The 25277-nt window shown below is 34.5% G+C and overlaps 2 protein-coding genes across 2 annotated transcripts; one reads left to right on the forward strand and one right to left on the reverse strand.

Annotated features, from left to right (window-relative positions):
• The first annotated feature begins 634 nt into the window (after window positions 1-634).
• On the forward strand, window positions 635-1774 carry LOC141401364 (phospholipid phosphatase 1-like). Its single transcript, XM_073981525.1, has one exon. The coding sequence runs from the start codon at window positions 764-766 to the stop codon at window positions 1694-1696; it is 933 nt and encodes a 310-aa protein (XP_073837626.1). The 5' UTR covers window positions 635-763; the 3' UTR covers window positions 1697-1774.
• A 6525-nt stretch (window positions 1775-8299) lies between these two features.
• On the reverse strand, window positions 8300-9478 carry LOC141401453 (putative phosphatidate phosphatase). Its single transcript, XM_073981713.1, has one exon. The coding sequence runs from the start codon at window positions 9438-9440 to the stop codon at window positions 8445-8447; it is 996 nt and encodes a 331-aa protein (XP_073837814.1). The 5' UTR covers window positions 9441-9478; the 3' UTR covers window positions 8300-8444.
• Window positions 9479-25277: the final 15799 nt, after the last annotated feature.

Raw genomic sequence — 25277 nt, forward strand, 5'->3', positions numbered from 1 at the left:
AACGTGGATTTTTTTAATTTTTTTATTAAAATTTTTTCTGAACCCATAAACGTTGATTTTTAAAGAATCCACGTTGACTAGATCCATGCATGTTGCTGCTTTAAAAAATATTTTTTAAATTAGGTTTATATTCAAAGTCATGGTCCAGCGATCCTGATACTTCGTTAATGCTTCTCGTTGTGTTGTACCGATCTGAGCTTGCCTTTATGAATGAATGTTATTTTTCATTTTATTATTTTTTTTATTAATAAATATAATAACATATCAGTTGCTCTGATGCTCGCATAACATTGACGACGATCCTCACTAAATCTGATAATGATAAGAGACAGAGCTTTCTGAACCAGGGAAGTATACCTAGACTACAAACTGTTATTTGTGTTAATACCCAAAAATTATTAGACCTCATGGATTTACTTTCGATTTTAATCAATTCGAAACTCAATATCGAAACAGTTGGTTAACCAATCATAAAAATATAGTTAATTTCATTACGGATCTGTATTGTATTTCACTTGGAATTCATTCCCATTTACAGCATCGCCGACTTAGTTATGTTACTACCTACATCTTGTGGTCGTCACTCAATTGAGCCCGCAAAAATTTCCATTATAAACGACAACAGCAACAAAAACAGACAATCAGAAATCCGAGATGCACTAAATCCAATGGAAAATGAAATATTTTTAGTATAATTTCAATTGTTGGGTGTAAACGTCATTGTGATTTAGAAAAGCGGAAAATTCGCGAAAACGAAAAAAATATGAAGAAAATTTTCTTGAAACAAATTGCCGTTTTGGTGCCATTTGCCCTCATACTCTGGACAAGTGATCATTTGGAGAAGATTTTAGGCCCGCCAAGAAAACGGGGGATTGATTGCTTGGACAGCAGTATCAAACAGCCATTTGTGGCAGATACCATTCACTGGAAGACCTTATATGTGATTGGCTTATATTTCCCGTTGATATTTATCAGTACGCATGAAATTCTACACACCCTGTTGGCCAAGCGCCGTGGATTTCAAGGCCTTAAAGATTATTTGGTAAATGTCTATTTATCCGGCATGCCATTCTTTTGCGGTTTTGCCTCGGAGAGATTCCTCAAAAATCTGCTAAAATTTACTGTGTCCCGTCTGAGGCCACATGCCTATACATTGTGTCAACCAGTTACAGTGGGAGGCCTAACATGCAATCAACTACCGGCCGAGGCTGCTTATATGTCGGAATATAGCTGCAGTGAAGAATTGAAGAGTACTTCCATATATAAATCGTTTCCCAGTGGCCATTCAAGTTTGGCATTTTATGGCATGATTTATGTGGCTTTATATTTACAAAGGTGCAAGCGTAATATAGCAGGAAATCAAGGATTTGTGGCCACCATATATCGTCCTTTGGTCATTCTAATGCAACTGTCGGGTGTAAGTGTTGCTGCCATGGTTGCGATATGTCGGGTCTTTGATTTTAAACATTTTTGGTCGGATATAGCGGCTGGAGCGCTGCTGGGTACACTGGTGGCCTTGGCATTTTCTTATTATGCGGAAGAGAATCAAAGAGAAGTTACTAGAGTTTTGCAGAAGAAATCGGAGAAAGTTCGTGATCACAATATTGCTGGGAAATTGGAGCAATCAACAGATATTGGAATGACAGTGACTAAGAATGCATGTTCCATAGATATAAATGATGCTGTCGATGTTTAATATTAAGAAATAATTATATATTCGTCTAAGGTCATTGTATCAATGATTCAAGTATAAATTTTAAATAAATATCAAAAAAAAAAACTTTTATCCATCCTTCTTCATTGCATTCTTCGTTCATTGCACATTTTTTTTTTAAATCCACTGGTATTAACAAAAATATTTTTTAAAAAATCCGCGTTATTAAAAAATATGTTTTAAAAAATCCGCGTTATTAAAAAATATGTTTTAAAAATCCACGTTAATTAATTTTTTTTTAAGTCACTATAATGTAAAAAGTTTTTAAAATCCACATTAATGAAAAAATGTTTTTAAAAAATCCACTTAAACTTAAAAATATTTTTTTAAAAAATATCAAGTTAATGAACATGTTTTTGGAATATATTTTTTAAAAAAACTCCACGTTAATGTCATTTTTTAACCAAGTAAATGAGCAAATATAATTTAAACAAGTAAAAAAGTATCAGTCAGCTTTGCTGACAGAGATATACCCACAGCCTATGTATATTGAAACAATTTTTTTCCAAAAAACGTATGTATTTAGAGGGTTTTAAAAATTTTGATTGTATGTACCGACAAAAATGTTGATTAGGATTAAAGATCAAAAGTTTTGCGGAGCAGATACTTAAAGGAATGGATCGACATTGACCATTATAGAAGTGGATCTCCAGCCACTACATATGGTGCCATAGGGGGTTTTTACACCCTTCGGGTTGTTTGCTCAAGAAGTACGGACTTGCCCCAGAAAAAAGTTTTACCATCGTAATTGAGGCAGCGAATGCAAGTTGCTTCAACAAAATTCAAAGTGATTCGATTGCAGGTCATAAAGTCAACTTATCCGAAATTTTGTGTGGGAGGTACCGGATGGAGTGGCCAATATAGTCCATTTTTGAACCTGATCTATATCTGGTAGATATATAGGATGTGTAAAGTATGGTCCAATTCGGATAATCCCTTCAAGAGTTACCGTACGAACAATTTTTCCGAACATTTTTGAACTTTTGTGGGGGAGGTACCTGAAGGAGTGGACCAATATAGCTTATCTTCGAACTTAAACTATGTTTGGATAAAATATTACTAAGGCCAAATTTTGGACCGAATCAGCGGATCCATTCGAGAGTTATCATGCGCTCCAACCACCTCACACGGTGTCATAGGGTTTTTTTTGCAACGTTGGGGCTATTTTCTCAGGAAGTGTGGACTTGCCCCTGATGAAACTTGTACCGTCGTATAGGGGGCAGTGAGTACAAGTTGCTAAAAAAATGAGAGCGATTCGAGAGCAGGCCTTAGACTAAACTTTTCCGAAATTTTGTGTGGGAGGTACCCGAATGAGTGGACCGATTGAGTCCATATTGAAACCTTATCTAAGTCTGGTACACATTTCACGATGTGCAAAGTATGGACCAAATCGGTTCCTCCCTTCAAGAATTATTGTGCGGACAAATTTTCCGAACATTTTCGAACTTTTGTGGAGGAGGTACCTGAAGGATTAGACCGATATGGCCCATCTTCGAACTTTAACTACGTTTGGACAAAATATTACGATAGCAGAATTTTGGACTAAATCGGCTCATCCATTTGAGAGTTATCGTGCGCACCAGTCAGCCGGACAGACAGACGGACGGACATTGCTATATCGACTCCAAATTGTCTGAAACACATTTCGTCCAAACATACTTGGGGTCTAAAACCATTATTTCGATGAGGCACATTTTGCCCGTATGAAAGTGTATATACCCTTTTAGCCTAAAGGCTGAGGATATAAAAACGTGGATTTTTTAAGAAATGTTTTTCAAATAACGTGGATTTTTTAAAGAATGTTTTTCAAATAACGTGGATTATTTAATGAACGCTTTTTTAAGAAAACGTGGATTTTTTAAAGAATGTTTTTTTTTCAAAAAACTTGAATTTTTCAAAGAATGTTTTTCAAATAACGTGGATTATTTAATGAACGCTTTTTTAAGAAAACGTGGGTTTTTAAAGAATGTTTTTTTTTTCAAAGAACTTGAATTTTTTAAAGAATGTTTGTTTTTCAAAAAAATTGGATTTTTATTTTTTTTTTGTTAAATTGATAGTTTATTTTTTAACAAATGGATTTTTTAAACATCCCAGCAAAAATTCGGATCCATTAGTCATTACGTAACCCATTACATAGTAATGTAAACAAGCTTCTTTTCCCATTAGAAGTAATCTGAAAAGTAATGGGATACTTCTTAAAAAAATTACAAGGCAAACCTTCTTACTTTACTCCTCACTAAGTAATGAGGACGGTGGCACAGTGAGTGTGTGTCCGACTATAAATCCTAGGGTTGTGTGTTCAACGCTCACTGTCGGCACGCGAGTTTTTTTTAATTATAAAATAACAGTTCGTGTTGCACATGTGCACTGCACATTTAAGTTCTTAAGCAACCCTTAATGTTCGTGTGCGTGGCATAGTATGTAGTGTCTTTGGCTAGAAATCAGAGGGTTCGTGTGTTCAACTCGCACAGCGAGCGAAATAAAATAAAGTAAAATAAAAGTAAGAAGTGTGATGAAATTAAAAAAAATCTCTACATCAACTGTTCTAAAAATAGAATTTTTTTCAACTTACTTTTCAACTTCTAGTGGCCACAGAATAACTAGTTATTCTAGTGGTCATAAAATAACTACAAACTGAGTGCGACATGCCATAATAGGGGACAGAAAGGGGGTTTGCGAGTAGTTACGGCTGCCAAAAGTCCCTTACAAAACCCATGATTTTGGGAGGACTTTTTTTGCTGGGATGTAATAAAAAGTGGATTTTTTAATTTTCTTAAAAAAGTGAATTTATTTAAACATTTAATAACAATGTGGTTTTTTAAATATTTTTTTTTTTGAAGATAGTGGAAAAAATATTTTTTTTTTTAAATCCAGGAGTGGAAAATTATTCTTTAAAAATCCACGAATGGAAAAATATTCTTTAAAAATCCAGGAGTGGAAAATTTTTTCTTTAAAAATCCACGAAAGGAAAAATATTCTTTAAAAGCCCACGAGTGGTAAAAATATTTTTTTAAAAATCCACGAGTGGAAAAAATATTCTTTAAAAAATCCACGAGTGGAAAAAATATTTTTTAAAAAATCCACGAGGTGAAAAAATATTCTTTAAAAAATCCACGAGTGGAAAAAATATTCTTTAAAAAATCCACGAGTGGAAAAATATTTTTTAAAAAATTCACTTGTAGAAAAACTGTTTTTTTTTTTAAATCCAAGAGTGGAAAGAAATATTCTTTAAAAAATCCACAAGTGGAAAAATATTCTTTAAAAACCACAACAGGAAAAATACACTTAAAAAAATCCACGAGTGGAAAAAATATTCTTTAAAAAATCCACGATTGGAAAAAATATTTTTTAAAAAATCCACGAGTGGAAAATATATGTTTTAAAAAATCCACGAGGGGAAAAAGTATTTTTTAAAAAGTCCACGAGTGGAAAAAATATTTTTAAAAAATCGACGAGTGGAAAAAATATTTTTTAAAAAATCCACGAGTGGAAAAATTTTTTTTAAAAAATCAACGAGTGGAAAAAAAGTATTTTTTAAAAAATCAAAGAGTGGAAAAATGTTTTTTAAAAAATTCACTGGTAGAAAAATGTTTTTTAAAAAATTCACTGGTAGAAAAACTGTTTTTTTTTAAATCCAAGAGTGGAAAGAAATATTCTTTAAAAAATCCACAAGTGGAAAAATATTCTTTAAAAACCACAACAGGAAAAATACACTTAAAAAAATCCACGAGTGGAAAAAATATTCTTTAAAAAAGTCCACGAGTGGAAAAAATATTTTTTAAAAAATCGACGAGTGGAAAAAATATTTTTTAAAAAATCCACGAGTGGAAAAATATTTTTTAAAAAATCCACGAGTGGAAAAAAATATTTTTTAAAAATTCAAGAGTGGAAAAAATATTTTTTAAAAAATGCACGAGTGGAAAAAAAATTTTTAAAAAATCTACGAATGGAAAAAATGTTCTTTTAAAAATCCACGAGTGGAAAAAATATTTTTTAAAAAATCCACGAGTGGAAAAAATATTTTTTAAAAAATCCACGAGTGGAAAAAATATTTTTTAAAAAATCCACGAGTGTAAAAAATATTTTTTAAAAAATCCAAGATTGGAAAAAAATTTTTTACAAAATCCACGAGTGGAAAAAATATTTTTTAGAAAATCCACGAGTGGAAAAAATATTTTATAAAAAATCCACGAGTTGAAAAAATATTTTTTAAAAAATCCACGAGAGGAAAAAGTATTTTTTACGAGTTGAAAAAATATTTTTTAAAAAATCCACGAGTGGAAAAAATATTTTTTAAAAAATCCACAAGTGGAAAAAATATTTTTTAAAAAATCCACGAGTGGAAAAAATATTTTTTAAAAAATCCACGAGTGGAAAAAATATTTTTTAAAAAATCCACGAGTGGAAAAAATATTTTTTAAAAAATCCAAGAGTGGAAAAAATATTTTTTAAAAAATCCACGAGTGGAAAAAATATTTTTTAGAAAATCCACGAGTGGAAAAAATATTTTATAAAAAATCCACGAGTTGAAAAAATATTTTTTAAAAAACTCACAAGTGGAAAAATATTTTTTAAAAAATCCACGAGAGGAAAAAATATTTTTTAAAAAGTTCACGAGTTGAAAAAATATTCTTTTAAAAATCCACGAATGGAAAAAATGTTCCTTACAAAATGCACGAGGGAAAAATATTTTTTAAAAAAATTCACTGGTAGAAAAACTGTTTTTTTTTTTTTAATCCAAGAGTGGAAAGAAATATTCTTTAATTTTTCAAAATAGTCAGGCTTTATCCCATAGTCGTTGTTTTAATATTTTATTAAAACAACTTTAATTTATTAGTGGGAAAAAATTGGCGATGTTTACCAAGGTGTAAGGCAGGGAATACTATAGTTTCAGATCTCGCCACAGTTCCCTTGTTTCTTGTTTTTCAACAAGAAACTTTTTATACCCAAGTGTCAATTGCTAGCTCAAATAGATACGTGCGCAAAGAAACACTCTGATCGAGAACTTCTTTGGCACTACCTAAACTCTAGCAACTTCACTTGCAAACAAAACCAAATCTTTCCCACTGCTATGCGTTCGTCGATTCTCGACGAAAAACACATATCTAATTTGTTGGTATTGCATACTACAGCAATAAACAACATTTCGACGGTGACCGGTCTCACAATTAGGAGGGTAGGCGTTTTTTGTTTGGGATGACGACTTCTATTTAGTTTTTCAAAATAGTCAGGCTTAATCCCATAGTCGTTGTTTTAATATTTTATTAAATTGACACTTGGGTATAAAAAGTTTCTTGTTGAAAAACAAGAAATAAGGGAACTGATGAAGATCTGTGGCGAGATCTGAAACTATAGTATTCCCTGCCTTACCTCTTGGTAAACATCGCCAATTTTTTCCCACTAATAAATTAAAGTTGTTTTAATAAAATATTAAAACAACGACTATGGGATAAAGCCTGACTATTTTGAAAAACAAAATAGAAGTCGTCATCCCAAACAAAAAACGCAAACCCTCCTGAAATATTCCTTAAAAAATCCACGAGTGGAAAAAATATTCTTTAAAAAATCCACGAGTGGAATAAATATTCTTTAAATATACAAGAGGGGAAATTTTTTCAGTAAAAATTCACGAATAAAATATATTTTTTAGTAAACTCAGGAGGAGAAAAAATATTCTTTAAAACATTCACGAGGTGAAAAATATATTTTTTTAAATCCACTGGTAGAAAAACAGTTTTTTAAAAAATCCAAGAGTGGAAAAAATATTCTTTAAAAAAATACACGTTTGGAGTGTGAAAAAATGTTTTTTAAAAATCCACGAGTGGAAAAAAATTTCTTAGAAAATCAGCGAGTGGAAGATGACAAATACCGCAAAAATTCAGGTGGAAAGTTTTATACCTTCCACGAAGACAAGATGTCAAATTTCTGCTATTTCGGTGGGATATTGAGGTCTCCACCTTCAAAATACCAAACATTAGGAGGTACCGTTCAATGGGAGCTATATGAAACAATGAACTTATACCGATAAATTTCCGGTGGAAAGTTTTATACCCCCAACGAAGACTAAAAATGCAATTAAATAAAAAAGTATTTTTCAAAAACTCCACGTTAATGAAAAATTATTTTTTAAAAAAATCAACGTTATTGAAAAAATGTGTTTTAAAAACACAATTTTAATGAAAACATCGTTTTAACAAAACCACGTTGAAATAATATTTTTTTTTAAATCCAATTTACTGAGGAAATATTTTTAAAAATTCAATTAACTGAAGAAATATTTTTTTAAAAAATCCACGTTTTTTTTTTTTTGAAAAAATGAAAAAATATTCTTAAAGAAAATAACGTTTATTAAAAAAAATATTTTTTTTAAAAATCCATAATTATTGAAAAATTCATGAAATATATGCTTTAAAAATCCAGTATTCTTGGTCGGAATAATTCGTTGTAAAATCTTCTATAAAGGGACATTGGGATCTCGACAACATTTTTTTTATTGGTTGTTGCTTTTTTCCACAACAACAAAATACTTGCAGTGATTAACACAAAATTCCACACTCATCTTTTTAACAAAGATGGATATTTTATTTTTGATTTAATTTTATAATTTTTATTATAGTACATTTCATCTCACACATACACACATCCATATAAATATATATCGCAAAAATACATTTTCACACATTAACACTCGCCTTATGATAGCTCACGCTTGAACTTGAACTTCTGTTAGTTATATTTGTTCATCCTGCGAACGTGATGTAGCCGTCAAATAACTACTGCCACTTGATATCGTGGTAATAGCTGTCGTCGGCCGATGCTGTTGTTGTTGTTCCACATTATCCACTTCTCGCCTAACTGCAGGTGACCTTTTCGGCACATTGATGGCCTCAAGGAATGTTCGGCCACCTTTTAGATGACTGTGTACATAGCGGCAAACCGCAATACCAACACCCATGCCCAACAGGCTGCCAGCCAATACATCCGATGCATGATGCTTGTAGTCCGTAACACGGCTTAGGGCAACAAACCATGCCCAAAGTACGGCTGCGAATTGCATAAAAGGCACGAATAGACCAAAGCTGGCTTGATAGTAACGTAGTGAACGGCTAAAACGATGCAAATAGTAGACCAAAAAGGTTACGCTGTAAAAGGTCAAGCTGGCATGACCACTGGGAAAGGAAGTGCGCATATGAAAGTTAGTTATGCGTGACAAATGATTGGTGTCATCGTCCATTCTCGAACATTTGTAGTCTTCTATGTAAATTCCATGGTATGCTTCCCAGTCACAGGTCATATCGTACTCTTTCCCAAAAACCGGTTGACATACGGTAAAAAAGTATGGCCTTAAACGACCCACTGCTAATTTACCAATTTCCTTGAGCAAACGTTCAGCGGCAAAACCAAATAGAAAAGGCAGCAAGGAGACATGCATCATCAGCCATGTTCTTAAGCAATTCTTGGAGGGACGACTATTTAACACGAAATTCTCCAGCAGTGAAATGGCCACAATCATCACAACAGGTATACCCAAACCAACGGAATAGAGATGGCCATGGGACACAGTATCCTTGTGCAGAGGATACATCAAAGATTCATCACCACAAAAGAAACCACGTTTTGTGATAGGTCCCCATAGCTTTGAGACATTCAACGCTAGTCCCAGCAATAAGGTAACGATGAGGAAATCACCCAGCAAACGAAACAAATATTTCAATTTGAGAATCATTTTAAAGGATTCATCCGAGGTGATGTTATGACCGTACAATACGCTGTAGTCTTGAGAACTGAATTAAAGAAGAAATATCGATTCTTAGAGATGTACAGTGAGTATAGCATCTTTAAACCTTCGCATGCATCTTAATCATCAAAAGTGAAACCACAAGAATTATATTTTTGGAACCCTTAGACATATGGAGAAAGTGAATTATTTTTCTGAATAAATTATGACAAATACAATAGACCAAACAGCTATGGCTATGAATATTAACTGTATGAAAGATTGATACGGAATATTTGGAAAGGGCTCCGTCTTTCAGACTGGTTATGTCGGGAACAATTGTGGCTTTTTAAAAAGCATTTTGTCCCCTCGTGAATTTCTTAAAGAATATTTTTTTCCACTCGTGGATTTTTTCAAGAATATGTTTTCCACTCCTAGATTTTTTAAAGAATATTTTTTCTACTCGTGGATTTTTTAAAGAATATTTTTTCCACTCGTGGATTTTTTAAAGAATATTTTTTCCACTCGTGGATTTTTTTAAAGAATATTTTTTCCACTCGTGGATTTTTTTAAAGAATATTTTTTCCACTCGTGGATTTTTTTAAAGAATATTTTTTCCACTCGTGGATTTTTATACCCTCCACCATAGCATGGAGGGTATATTAAGTTTGTCATTCCGTTTGTAACACATCGAAATAATCATTTGCGACCCTATAAAGTATATATATTCTTGATCAGGATAAAATTCTAAGACGATCTAGCCATGTCCGTCCGTCTGTCCGTCTGTCCGTCTGTTGTAATTGCTCTAGCGTCCGCAATAATTGATATAGAGTGCTGAAATTTTGCACCCGAGGGTCTTTTTTCCATAGGCAGGTCAAGTTCGAAGATGGGCTATATCGGTCCACCCTTTGGTATAGCCCCCATATAACGGTACCTCCCGATTTTAGGTATTTTGAGAATTTTAGCTACAATTTTTAACCGAACTATCTGTAATTTGCCATTTGAGGTTCTTAGTGGTCATGAAATATCTCCATCAAACATCGTCAACATAGGTCCATGGTTTGGTGTAGTCCCCATATAACGGTATCTCCCGATTTTCGGTATTTTGAGAATTTTAGCCACAATTGTTAACCGAACTATCTGCATTTTGACATTTGAGGTTCCCAGTGGTCATGAAACATCTCCACGAAACGTCGTCAACATAGGTCCATGTTTTGGTATAGCCCCCATATATCGGTACCTCCCGATTTTCGGTATTTTGAGAATTTTAGCTACAATTTTTAACCGAACTAGCTGTAATTTGCCATCTGAGGTTCTCAGTGGTCATGAAATATCTCCACCGAACATCGTCAACATAGGTCCATGTTTTGGTATAGCCCCCATATATCGGTACCACCCGATTTTCGGTATTTTGAGTATTTTAGCTACAATTTTTAACCGAACTAGCTGTAATTTGCCATTTGAGGTTCTCAGTGGTCATGAAATATCTCCACTTAACATCGTCAACATAGGTCCATGTTTTGGTATAGTCCCCATATAACGGTACCTCCCGATTTTCGGTATTTTGAGAATTTTAGCCACAATTTTTAACCGAACTATCTGCAATTTGACATTTGATGTTGTCGGTGGTCATGAAACATCTCCAACGAAGCATCGTCAACATAGGTCCATGTTTTGGTATAGCCCCCATATAACAGCATCTCCCGATTTTCGGTATTTTGAGAATTTTAGCTACAATTTTTAACCGAACTAGCTGTAATTTGCCATTTGAGGTTCTCAGTGGTCATAAAACATCTCCAACGAAACATCGTCAACATAGGTCCATGTTTTGGTATAGCCCCCATATAACGGTATCTCCCGATTTTCGGTATTTTGAGAATTTTAGCTGCATTTTTTAACCGAACTAGCTGTAATGATCGGTATTTTGAGAATTTTAGCTACAATTTTGTCTATTCAAAAACAATCGTCAATATAGGTCCATGTTTTGGTATACCCCCCATATAACTGTACTTCCCGATTTTCGGGAATATTCAGTGGTCATGAAATTTCTTCACTAAAATTCGTCAACATGGGTCCATTTTTGAGGGTCTACATTGTTTTGATGAAACTACCCTCAATTTGACTCTTGAAGTTCCCTGCAGCTATAAAATTTTTCCGCCAAAAAATTTAAAGATAGGTTGACTCTTTGATATGGCGCCGTAGGTGGTACCTTGCACCTAGCTGAGCACATTTTTTTAGATTAGATTAGATAAAACTGTGCAACAAAATGGAGGTGAAAGTCTGGAGCACGGAAAATTCCTCTTGGGGAAGAAAGGCCTTGGTGAGTATATTATGAACCCCGAAGGACAGATCCGCCGTGAGTCGAATTTCCGCGTTATGGCGTAATGAAATTTTTTCCATCAGGAATTAGCGTTATATATTTGTTCACTGTTGCTTAAGTGCTCTACAAAAACAACAAACAAAGATATAATGCTAATTCATGATGGCTTACAGGGTCTCTTCAAAAACTTCATCACGCCATAACGCGGAAGTTCGACTCACGGCGCATCTGTCCTTCGGGGTTTTTAATATACACACACCAAGGGCTTTCATCTCCAAAAGGAATTATCTCTGCCCCAACATTAGTGTTCACGGTGTAATTTAAGCAATAGTGGGAGACAGTAGGAGTCTATCCATTGTCGAAAAGTTGTTACACCTAAAACTGTGGAAAAGGACCCTAATTATTCCATTTTAATTAAGACTATTTTATGGTGGAGGGTATAAAAAGTTCGGCCCGAACTTAACGACTTTTTACTTGTTTAAAGTATATTTTCCCCTTGTGGTTTTTAAAGAATATTTTTTCCACTCGTGGATTTTTTAAAGACTATTTTTTCCACTCGTGGATTTATTAAAGAATATTTTTTCCACTCGTGGATTTTTAGAAGAATATTTTTTCCCATTCGTGGATTTTTGAAAGGATTTTTTAAAGAATATTTTTTCCACTCGTGGATTTTTTAAAGAATATTTTTCCACTCGTGGATTTTTTAAAGAATTTTTTTTTCTACTCGTAAATTTTTTAAAGAATTTTTTTTCTACTCGTAAATTTTTTAAAGAATATTTTTTCCACTCGTGAATTTTTTAAAGAATATTTTTTCCACTCGTGGATTTTTTAAAGAATATTTTTTCCACTCGTGGATTTTTTATAGAATATTTTTTCCACTCGTGAATTTTTCAAAGAATATTTTTTCCACTCGTGGATTTTTCAAAGAATATTTTTTCCACTCGTGGATTTTTTAAAGAATATTTTTTCCACTCGTGGATTTTTCAAAGAATATTTTTTCCACTCGTGGGTTTTTTAAAGAATATTTTTTCCACTCGTGGGTTTTTTAAAGAATATTTTTCCACTCGTGGATTTTTTAAGGAATATTTTTTCCACTCGTGGATTTTTTAAAGAATATTTTTTCCATTCGTGGATTTTTTAAAGAATTTTTTTCTACTCGTGGGTTTTTTAAAGAATATTTTTTCCACTCGTGGATTTTTTAAAGAATTTTTTTCTACTCGTGGGTTTTTTAAAGAATATTTTTTCCACTCCTAGATTTTTTAAAGAATATTTTTTTCCACTCCTAGATTTTTTAAAGAATATTTTTTCCACTCGTGCATTTTTTAAAGAATATTTTTTCCACTCGTGCATTTTTTAAAGAATATTTTTTCCACTCGTGCATTTTTTAAAGAATATTTTTTCCACTCGTGGATTTTTTAAAGAATATTTTTTCCACTCGTGGATTTTTTAAAGAATATTTTTTCCACTCTTGGATTTTTAAAGAATATTTTTTCCACTCGTGGATTTTTTAAAGAATATTTTCTCCACTCGTAGATATTTTAAATAATATTTTTTCCACTCGTGGATTTTTTAAAGAATATTTTTTCCACTCGTGGATTTTTTAAAGAATATTTTTTCCACTCGTGGATTTTTTAAAGAATATTTTTTCCACTCGTGGATTTTTTAAAGAATATTTTTTCCACTCGTGGATTTTTTAAAGAATATTTTCTCCACTCGTAGATATTTTAAAGAATATTTTTTCCACTCGTGGATTTTTTAAAGAATATTTTTTCCACTCGTGGATTTTTTAAAGAATATTTTTTCCACTCGTGGATTTTTTAAAGAATATTTTCTCCACTCGTAGATATTTTAAAGAATATTTTTTCCACTCGTGGATTTTTAAAGAATATTTTTTCCACTCGTGGATTTTTTAAAGAATATTTTCTCCACTCGTAGATATTTTAAAGAATATTTTTTCCACTCGTGGATTTTTAAAGAATATTTTTTCCACTCGTGGATTTTTTAAAGAATATTTTCTCCACTCGTAGATATTTTAAAGAATATTTTTTCCACTCGTGGATTTTTTAATGAATATTTTCTCCACTCGTAGATATTTTAAAGAATATTTTTTCCACTCGTGGATTTTTTAATGAATATTTTTTCCACTCGTGGATTTTTTAAAGAATATTTTTTTCTACTTTTTAAAGAATATTTTTTTCCATTCGTAGGTTTTATAAAGAATATTTTTTCCACTCTTGGATTTTTTAAAGTATAGTTTTCCCCTTGTGGTTTTTAAAGAACATTTTTCCATTCGTGGATTTTTTAAAAAATATATTTCCCCTTTTTTAAAGAATATGTTTCCACTCGTGGATTTTTTTAAGAATATTTTTTCCACTCGTGGATTTTTTAAAGAATATTTTTTACACTTCTGGATTTTTCAAAGAATATTTTTTCACTGGTAGATTTTTTAAAAAATATTTGTTGTCCCTGTAGATTTTTTAAAGAATATTTTTTCCACTCTTGGATTTTTTAAAGAATATTTTTTCCACTCGTGGATTTTTCAAAGAATATTTTTCCACTCGTGGATTTTTTAAAGAATATATTTTCTCCACTTGTAGATTTTTTAAAGAATATCTTTCCACTCATGGATTTTTTTAAGAATATTTTTTTCCTCTCGTGAATATTTTAAGGAATATTTTTTCCACTCGTGGATTTTTTAAGGAATATTTTGTCCACTCGTGGATTTTTTATAGAATAGTTTTTCCCCTTGTGGTTTTTAAAGAATATTTTTTCCACTCTTGTATTTTTAAAGAATATTTTTTTCCACTCCATTTAATGCTATTAGATCATGTTATATTTTGCTTCTGTAAATCCATAATTTTTGTGTAATCTGTGTTAATGAATTACCATTCATTTCCTTGCAATATCTGCAATTCATTAAAATGATGATTGAAATGAAAATGCATAACATGTGTATGCGATCAAAAGATTTGCAGCGCATTCAATTAAAGATGCAAAAACAACAACAAAACTTAAATTTATAAACATAAACATGGTGGATAACATACTTCATTTAAGTATCAATGATATTTCATTTTAAACAACAAAATAATATTAATGTAAACATCTATTGAATGCCTAAGCATTCAATGACTGAATGAATGGATGAATGAGTGTTGGCCGCCGTACCATATGGAAGTCATACATGTGCATGGTGCCATAACTGCAACTACTTCTTCTCTTAAACCTCAATGGCCCAGAAAATGTGTGAAGTCAGTTGGTGGCAGATTCGAAAAAGTGGAATTTTCATATCGATTTTTTGTTTTTCATATTTCAATTACGAAAGAAGTGCGAATGCATTGAACGAATGCACTCAGTTCACTTTCAGCATCCAGCTGTCATTAGTTATGTCATTTGTAAGCATTTACATGTATTTTCATAAATGAATTGAGTGTTGGTTGCATTGCATTTCAATGAAAAGAAGAAAGAGGAGATAATTGTAATAAAAACAAATAAAAATTTTAAGTATTTGTTTGGATTAAATGCTGTAAGTAAATTATTGTTTCTGCTACCTGTTTGAGTGATTGTTGAATTTTTTGAATTGAATGAAACGGTTTGGATATTAAGGAAATTGTATATAAAGCTAAAGTTAATAATCTATACTTTATATGAACAATGCAAATTTTATTTTTGATTTTGTTGACAAATTCTTAAAATATAGGCTAATTCTCCCTTATATTTCATCTTAAATATTTACTGTCAAAGTAGAAAATATTCTACATCAAATTTTACTATAGGTCTTCGAGCAAACGAAATCTCTATATCTTTAAAAACAGCCAATTGTTGAGATTTAATTTGAAATTATATACACCACCTGAGGATGGTTCCTGGTATTTTTTCATGGAATTACATAAAAAGGTAAATTGAACAAGTAAAAAGTCGTTAAGTTCGCCGGGCCGAACTTTTTATGCCCTCCACCATAAAATAGACTTATTTAAAATGGAATAATTAGGGTCCTTTCACAATTTTAGGTGGAACAACTTTTCGACAATGGATAGACTCCAACTGCCTCCCACTATTGCTTAAATTACACTGTGAACACAAATTTTGGGGCAGAGATAATTCCTTTTGGAGATGCAAGCCCTTGGTGTGTGTATATTAAAAACCCCGAAGGACAGATGCGCCGTGAGTCGAACTTCCGCATTATGGCATGATAAAGTTTTTGCAAGAGACCCTGTAAGCCATCATGAATTAGCATTATATCTTTGTTTGTTGTTTTTGTAGAGCACTTAAGCAACAGTGAACAAAGATATAACGCTAATTCCTGATGGCCCACAGGGTCTCTAACAAAAATTTCATCACGCCATAACGCGGAAGTTCGACTCACAGCGGATCTGTGCTTTGGGGTTCATAATATACTCACCAAGGCTTTTCTTTCCCAAGAGGAATTTTCCGGAATTTACCTCCATTTTGTTCCACAGTGTTATCTATTCTAATATAAAAAATATGTTCAGCTAGCTGAAAGGTACCACCTACGGGGCTATATCAAAGAGTCAACCTATCTTTAATTTTTTTGGCGGAAAAGTTTTATAGCTGCAGGGAACTTCAAGAGTCAAATTGAGGGTAGTTTCATCAAAACAATGTAGACCCTCAAAAATGGACTCATGTTGACGAATTATAGTGAAGAAATTTCGTGACCACTGAAAATTCCCGAAAATCGGGAGGTACCAAAACTTGACAAATATTGACGATTATTTATAAATAGACAAAATTGTAGCTACAATTCTCAAAATACCGATCATTACACTTAGTTCGGTTAAAAATTGTGGCTAAAATTCTCAAAATACCGAAAATCGGGAGGTACGGTTATAAAGGGGCCATACCAAAACATGGACCTATGTTGACAATGTTTGGTGGAGATGTTCCATGACCACTGGAAACCTCAAATGTAAAATTGCAGATAGTTCGGTTACAAATTGTGGCTAAAATTCTCAAAATACCGAAAATCGGGAGGTACCGTTATATAGGGGCTATACCAAAACATGAATCTATCTTGACGATGTTTGGTGGAGATGTTTAGTGACCACTGAGAACCTCAAATGTCAAATTGCAGATAGTTCGGTTAAAAATTGTAGCTAAAATTCTCAAAATACCGAAAATCGGGAGGTACCGTTATCTGGGGACTACACCACAACATGGACCTATCCCATATCCCCATATCCCATATCCTTTGGGATATAAGTTTGTTGATCACTAGGAACCCTAAGTGCCAAATTATAGCTAATTCTGTGGCGAAGAACGTCAAAATACCTCAAATCCGGAGGTACCGTTATATGGGGGCTATACCAAAGAGTGGACCGATATAGCCCATCTTCGAACTTGACCTGCCTATGGAAAAAAGACCCTCGGGTGCAAAATTTCAGCACTCTATCTCAATTATTACGGACTCTAGAGTGATTACAACAGACGGACGGACAGACGGACATGGCTAGATCGTCTTAGAATTTTATCCTGATCAAGAATATATATACTTTATAGGGTCGCAAATGATTAGTTCAATGTGTTACAAACGGAATGACAAACTTAATATACCCTCCATACTATGGGGGAGGGTATAAAAAAGGCATATGTTTTTATATTCCCTATATCAGACATGATCTTAAATCGTTCAATACTACATTTTGAATGATTTAAGATCATGACTAATTAATCTCCCCCTAACCCCCTTAAAATGCGACTATCATTGCTCTCCATTGCTAAGGAGGCCTTAATGAGCAGTGTTAATTCGCTCGGAAACAATTGATCACTGCCCCTCTAATTTTTGATTAATTAAAATTGACTTCCAAATCACTTTTATCGCCACTGCTTATGCATTGTTCCTTACTCATTGCTCTCCATTGCTAAGGAGGCCTTAATGAGCAGTGTTAATTCGCTCGGAAACACTTGATCATTGCCCCTCTAATTTTTGATTAATTTAAATTGACTTCCAAATCACCGTTATCACCGCTGCTTATGCATTGTTCCCCACTCACTCTCACCTTAAATTATCAACTCCCAACTGATCGGTTTAATCATCTGTTTATGCGCTGTTAATAGCCTTTTCATGTTTTACCTGGGCAATTTTGTACTCACCTTTTCTTTTTTCTGTTTTTATTTGACGGGCCATATACATAAATTTAATTAATTTGTAGTTATTTTTAATTTCCTCTTGTTGTATTTATATAAAATCATAAAATTCATGTTAATTTCTTTCTTCAAAGAAAAAATAAAACGAAATGATATTCCTGCTGATCTTACACCCGCTTTTCAGAAGACAAATAAATAAATGTTCATTATAGATTTGTTGTTGTTGTTTTGCATTCCATAGCAGCACACGCACGAGAATTCAAACATACATACATACGTACCTGGAAGAAACAAAAGGTGAAAAATATTTATGTTATTTGTGATGGTCATTCTGTTAAAAATAATTTTTAAAATGTGGGAATAAATGCGAGGTAAGAATTTTGAGAATAAATTAATAAATGAGGCAGATTTTTTTTCAGAATTTTTATGACAAATTATAAAGATGTTTGAAACATACTATCTGTATGTAAGTCAAGCTTAATCTCATATTTGTTGTTTTTAAATTTAAAAACAACAAGTTTAAAGTGGAATGTAGTTAAAATTGATAACTTTTGGGGATGACAGAGAAGACTAGTTTTGTCCTACGCCAGTTGGACTCATCAGTTCTCTTAGTTCTTTGTATTGAAACAAAGAACCCTTCCCCAATTTTATGACGACTCGAGCTCAAGAATAAGTGTGACTGATAAATTCGTTTAAATGCGAATTCAACCGAAACACCTAATATCTTTCGTAGCCGCATATCTAAACCAAATTAACTACTCCCGCTGTCATTTGCTTAATGCTCTCCTTATAATGGAGTCTTTATAGACGACCTGAATGGAGTGTTTAATAAGGAGTTGAAAAAAGTCTTAATGACAAGTTAAAGGTGGTCTTAGTTCGTCATTGCTGTTCCCATCCCAGAAAATACATCCTGCTATTTAATTGCCTCCAACTTAATGGCCTCCAATGTAAAATCGCCGCGGTACAGGAAACCAAGCTCAGGAACGAGTACAGCTTACAGCATTGCGCTGGTTACAACGTACTGAGTAAGAATTGCACCAGTACTGACTTTCTTTTTGTAAAAGTCTATTCAATACAGACCTATCTCCCTTGAGCCTGACTAGTTTCAGTGGTCCTTACATGGAATGTATGGGAGTAGCAGTCAGATGTGGATCTGCCGATGTCGACTTGCTTAACGTATACAATCCGCCGATAAATGGCTGTACCCCACGTAACAGGCCCAACATTAGGCTGCTTTGGAAGTGCATAACCGACTGGTCTTGGGAACAAGGGTTATAGTAATGGCTGGCTGGTTTTGCGCGGTCAATGAGGACACCCCTGACAACCCGTCGTATCTCTTGGGTCAGACCACCTCCCCATAATCCTCTTCATTACCATTAAAAACTGTTCATACCCATTTCGCCACTATTGTGGTTGATTGTTTTCTTGAATTTTGAACGGTTTAATATCTATGGAGCAGAAGCCCAGAAAAGAGGATAAAAATTGAAATTGTTTTGTTATTTTGACCATTAAGATCCGTTTCTACAGAGTTCGTAGATTCTAGAAAGATGTTTATTGAGATCTGAGGTACATTTTTGTAGTTTGTTGTTTGCTTAAAATTTGATCGGTTTGATAGCTGTATCACAAAACTTGAGAAAAATTTTAAAAGCAATTTAACCATGGTGATTTTGACCTTGCAGATGAAGTTTGATGGGTTATGTGTGTTCATAATTTGTGTTCTTTAAGACAAGAGCTACAACTTTGCCTCTGAGATAAATTCAAATTTCCTAACGGTTTGGAAGATATAGTCCTGACTAAATGACCCTTTTTTCATCAAAGCCTCAAACCTTTGGAGGCCTAAAACCGCGAAAGTTGATGAGATAGGAAAAAACGGCGTGACACGTGTCTTCTCATTTTTTGTGTTCTATCACACTGTGGAGTTAGAATATGGTTAATAAAACATGACTCAAAAAATTACACACAGTGTAATGTTGGTAATGTCATCAGGAACGCTAAATCTTCCAAAGCATTGGGACCTGATGGAATCTCCATGGATGAGTCGGGAGTCGAATATCTTACCAAAGTTCTCAACCTCACGCTAGCCAACCACACATTTCCCAAGGTCTGAGAAATGGGCCAGTTAATCCCGCTAAAGGTGAATTATACTAACGGACTTCGCTGTTGTCGTCCTTCGAAAAGACTCTTGAGGCTTTACTTCCCCCCTGCCTCCGAAATAGATATCCAGTTGCCGATAATCAGCATGGGTTCCGTAAGCAACACAGTACAACAGCTGCTCTGTACACCATCTCCACACATATGTATTAGTCGAGGACTCAACAAGAGCATGCCGTGGAATTGGACAATGATTGTGGCGTTCGACTTATAAAAAGCCTTGGATATTGTTTGTTCTGTTTTAGTTGAAGATTAAATCATATGATTGCTTAAGTCTGGAGTATTCCCCCATTGGCTTAACTTCATCACTATCCTCTTTGCAGAGAGTAATGTTTACAAAACGCACTGACAGCTTTCAAAATTTACTGATCGCTACCAATATCATGATTTCATCCCGGCGAAGGGAATTATCAATTGGCTTATCAGTTTTTGAAATGATAATTTTTTAATGAAAACCTGAACTCTTTAAGCATCGAGTATTCTCATGTTAATGAGAATGATGCTCACTTTTCGGCTTTCCCAAAAAACACCAGAGCAATATATTGATATTGTCAGAATACCACTCTGTTGGAGGACATTGAGCAGACAACTCCCCCGCTAAGTTTGAAACGTTCGATAATCAATTTTATGTGCGGACCCTAATCGTACGTGGAATTCAGCAATAATAAATTCAAACCCCGTAGAGTGAAACATGGAATTCCCCAGGGTGGGGTGATGTCTCAGGAACTGTTTAACCTCTACCTCTCCTGTGTCACACCCCCTGCAGACGGCATTGGGATCGTAAAGTATGATGTCATTTGTTAAAAGCTCAACTTCTATTTGATTGATCTTACCAACTTTATCCACTTGGGGAATATACCAATATCCGCCACTAAATCTATGACAACTTTGTTCCCCCGAAGTACTAGTAGGTAGCGACGCTAACTCACACCACGTCACGTGGGGAAGTACTAATACTAACAAAAGGGACCAAGCACTTTTAGATTACTTGAATACTAACGACCTTATAACACTTAACACACTGAATACACCCACCTTTTTAACAAAATTAGAGAGGAGGTGTTGGATATAACTATATGTTCAGAAAATCTTATAAACGAGGTACCTAATTGGAGGGTCTCGGAGGAGCACTCCTTCTCAGACCATAGGTATATAAGGTTTCAACTAACACGGCCGCTGCCGAAACCTATACGTTTCCGGAACAAATACAAAACCAACTGGACAAAGTATGAAAAACTAATTAAAGAGAAGTTAGGGCAGAAAAATTATGAATGCCTAAGCACAGAAGACATAGATAAGAAAGTCAATAAACTAACGGAGATTATAGTAGAGTCATTCGAAGAAAGCTGCCCCCCTCGAGAGAAAAATCCTGGATGACAGGAGAGATTCGTAATAAAGGAAAAGAGATCCGGAGACTTTACAATAGAGCTCGACGAAAAAAAAACAAGCTTTATTCTGGGACAGCTATCATACAAAGATTAAAGAATATAACAAAATAACAAGAACAGCAAAGCGCAACTCATGGAAACTATACTATGAGCAGGTTGACCGCCGAGCACTACGGCAAATGTAGGGATATCGGCAGATGGGGAAAATGCTACGGACGAAGCACCAAACATTGATGAAACAATCTCAGCGGGACCAGACCAGGTCTTTCCGGCCTTACTCCAAAAGGAGGTGGACCATATTTCGTCCAAATTAGCTGGTATCTTCAACGCAAGCTTAAAATTTGCGTATACCCCTAAAGCCTGGCAGGCGGCGAGGGTGGTGTTTATCCCCAAACCTTGAAACGCTAGCTACGCAATTCCTAAGTCTTATCGCCCGATAAGTCTAACTTATTTCTTACTCAAAACCATTGAACGTATAGTCGATTCCATGGTTAAGAGCAAGATACCAAACGATATGCTTAAATATAAACAACATGCATACGTTAAAGGCAGATCAGGGGAAACCGCTTTACATGAGGTAGTACACCACATCGAAAACACCTTCGACAAGAAGATGTATACACTGGCAGTATGGATTGACATCGAGGGTGCTTTCAATAACGTCAGCATTGAAACCCTTATCCAATCCTTACATAAATTTTATGTGGACTGGCCCCTTAGGAACTGGATAAGCAATATGCTAAGGAATAGGTGGATAAGTTGCGGGCTACACGACGTAACGAAACGGGATAAAGTTGGTTAGGGAACGCCACAAGGGGGGATTTTGCCATCTCTCCTGGGGGTTACTACCATAAATAGCCTACTGAGGACTTTATTTATATTATGCAGACGACGTTATAATACTTCTGAGGGGAAAGAACCCTAATTTGTTGTGCAGAAGGGCCGAATTGGCCCTAAAACTTGCGTATAACTGGCTAGACCAAGGGGTCTAAATGTAAACCCGGAAAAAAAAGAAATATGTCTTTTCACTAGGAAAACGAAACTGGGTCACATCGAGGAACCTGTTTTCCTTAACAAGACTATTAAGATTTCCAATAAGGTCAAATATCTGGGAGTAATCCTGGATAGGAAACTTATATGTAAGGATCATACCCAAGAACGAGCCAACCAGTAGAGGGGCTATAGGCTCTAAATGGGGTCTCAATCCAAAGATGACACACTGGGTATACAAAAGCGTAGTTAGACCCATCCTAACATACGCATCAGTAGTCTAGTGGACAGCGATGGATAAAAAATGTAATGTAAAAATTTTACAAAAAGTCCAAAGAATGTGCTGCTTAGGCGTAAGTGGTGTTATGAGGACAACACCAACAAGGGCACTATAAACTATTCTATACATACACCCAATAGAAATTCAGATAAGGTATGAAGCTGCCGTCGCAGCCATAAGACTGAAGGCGACAGACGAGTGGATCAAAAAGGACCACGTAACATACCATCAAAAAATTCTACAGGTAACAACTGGGGAGTCAATGGATAACGTTAATTCGGACCGTATACCTGAAACAATTGTAGTTGCCTCCTGTGAAACTCGTGGAAGGGGGGGACTCTAACTGAAAAGCCTCCTGGAAACTGCTGTTATACAGACTGCTCGATGTTAGGGGGGAGGACGGAACTCGGACTTTTTATTGCAGAACCAGAGACCGAAATCTCTCTTCGGTTGCCGGATCACAATACGGTCCTTCAAGCGGAGATCAGGGCGATCACAGAGTGTCTGAACTGGTTTAATGCTAACTCGAGACCAACTACCGTAAACGTCCTTACGGACAGTAAAATGGCAATCAATGCAATAACATCCAAGACAGTCAAATCAAAAACTGTACTGGACTGGACTGCATAAATACGATAAACAATTATTCCCAGCGAGGAAAAGTGCGTATCATATGGGTACCACGCCATGCGGGGTTTAGTGGTAATGAAAGAGCAAATTCTCTGGCAAAAAATTGCAGGGAATTAGCAACAGTAAACATAGACAGCGCAAAGCCTCTAAATGCGTCACGTCTAGAGCTAAAAAATTGGGCAAAACAGGTCCATACATCCCTATAGAATAGAGAGGAGATAGGAAAAACCACTAAGATCCAAACGAGGATAAAACTAAAAACTTACTATTATTAGGTAAGGCAGACATTAGTAGGCTAACAGGTATCCTTACTGGTTACTTGGGCCTACAAGCTCATCTGCATAAAATTAAATGCGTAGGTAACAGCTTATGCAGGGCATGCGGAGAGGACAATGAAACGTTGGAACACTTTCTTTGTCAATGCCCAGCTTTCGCAAATATCAGGTCCCAGTCTTTAGGGACCGACAATATACCGGGTCTTAATCAGATAACGGTAAATAATGTTTAACAGTTAAGGGATTTTGTTAAGGGCACAGAATTCCTAAAATAATAAAGAGACCAAATATTACCCTTTCTTCAATTAGTCTAGAGTACACAACAGGCCTACTCTGGCTTAAGTGTATTTCCATTGGACATGTGACGACTTGCGCCCCTCTTTTCAACTTACCTTGTTCCCCGCATAGAATACTGAGGGGACAACTGCGACGGTTCCAGAATCCCGACCACTAACTACCCCACGATTCTGGAGTCACATTCGACAGCGTGTTTTCGTCGTCCACGCATGAAATGACTATCTGCGACGAGCGGACATGTAGGAGCAAGGTTCTCAAGTTCCTAGCAGACGATAGGTCGAGCTGGGGGAAGCTATGTGGCGTCACTACCATGGACGTACGCAGTTGGAGGGAGGAGGGCGCCGCCCCCATCCGAAATGGTTTGGTGAGCGACTTTAACAAATTATTACCTCAAATATTTCTTTTTGATTTTAAATATTAAAAATTTTGGTGATTTCAAATGATGTTTATGTCCTGTAGGCCTATTCTGTAACTTTTTAACAATCGTCGGATCGACAACGTTGTCTGTAAAAATGTAGACAAATTGTCTATAAACTTTCAAAAGCTTTCAATTTTGAATGTATTCATAAACAAAACATACACACAAACCAAAGGCAAATCCAATATTGAACATTTTTGTCGATTTTTTAACTTCTAATATATTTGTGTTGTTTTCATAACGACATTTTTAACAAAAGTTGTTAAAATTTGTTTACAGAATACAAAGGTTGTTAATTATGTTGTTAAAATGAGTTTATCGAAAAAATAACAATATCGACTGTCGTTAAAAAGTTACAGAATAGGCCCACTGAAAATGTACTTTATTAATAACTTTTGTAAGAAATATTTTCAAATTTTTTGTTTGAATTCTCTGTGAGAGAAACTTGAAGTAATCTGATTTACTTCTTAATGTCATGCCATTCCATTATCCTTAATGAATGTACTCCATATTTTCTATGTCTCGAGGCTTTGCAATAATCCTGTATCCAAAAAATGCGAGTTCAGTATTATGGGAAAGGAAGTGTTTTTTGTGGACTTTATCTCGAAGATCAATTAGATAGGCAAATCTGCTGTGGTTTGTAATGTATAAATCATTGTACCCCACACCAACGAGCTCATTGGATACGCTAAAAATCGCCTCTCGTGGCAACATCACCAAGGTATAGAATAGGGTTATGACTTTTTTACAACTTCGTATCCCTGTATGATATTTTGATGAGTTTTTACCTAAGATTACGTAAAATCTTTTTATTATCGTATTATAACATATATATCATTTTATATTATATATAACATTATTTCATACAAATTGAAAGTGGTTTGTGTGGAACCTTTTTTTAATAAAGTGCTATTCATTGGTGCAAGAGGAAATAATTTTTTGAGAAAAAACATTTCTTCACTTCGTAGTGTTGAAATTTTTTCAAAGAGGTT

This window comes from Musca autumnalis, unplaced genomic scaffold, assembly GCF_047663935.1.
Source record: "Musca autumnalis isolate F117 unplaced genomic scaffold, ASM4766393v1 scaffold_4, whole genome shotgun sequence".
Lineage (NCBI taxonomy): Eukaryota > Metazoa > Arthropoda > Insecta > Diptera > Muscidae > Musca > Musca autumnalis.

What these genes read in the sequence shown, in the direction of transcription:
- LOC141401364 (XM_073981525.1), top strand. Translation starts at nt 764, where the DNA reads ATGAAGAAAATTTTCTTGAAACAAATTGCCGTTTTGGTGCCATTTGCC.
- LOC141401453 (XM_073981713.1), bottom strand. Translation starts at nt 9,440, where the DNA reads ATGATTCTCAAATTGAAATATTTGTTTCGTTTGCTGGGTGATTTCCTC.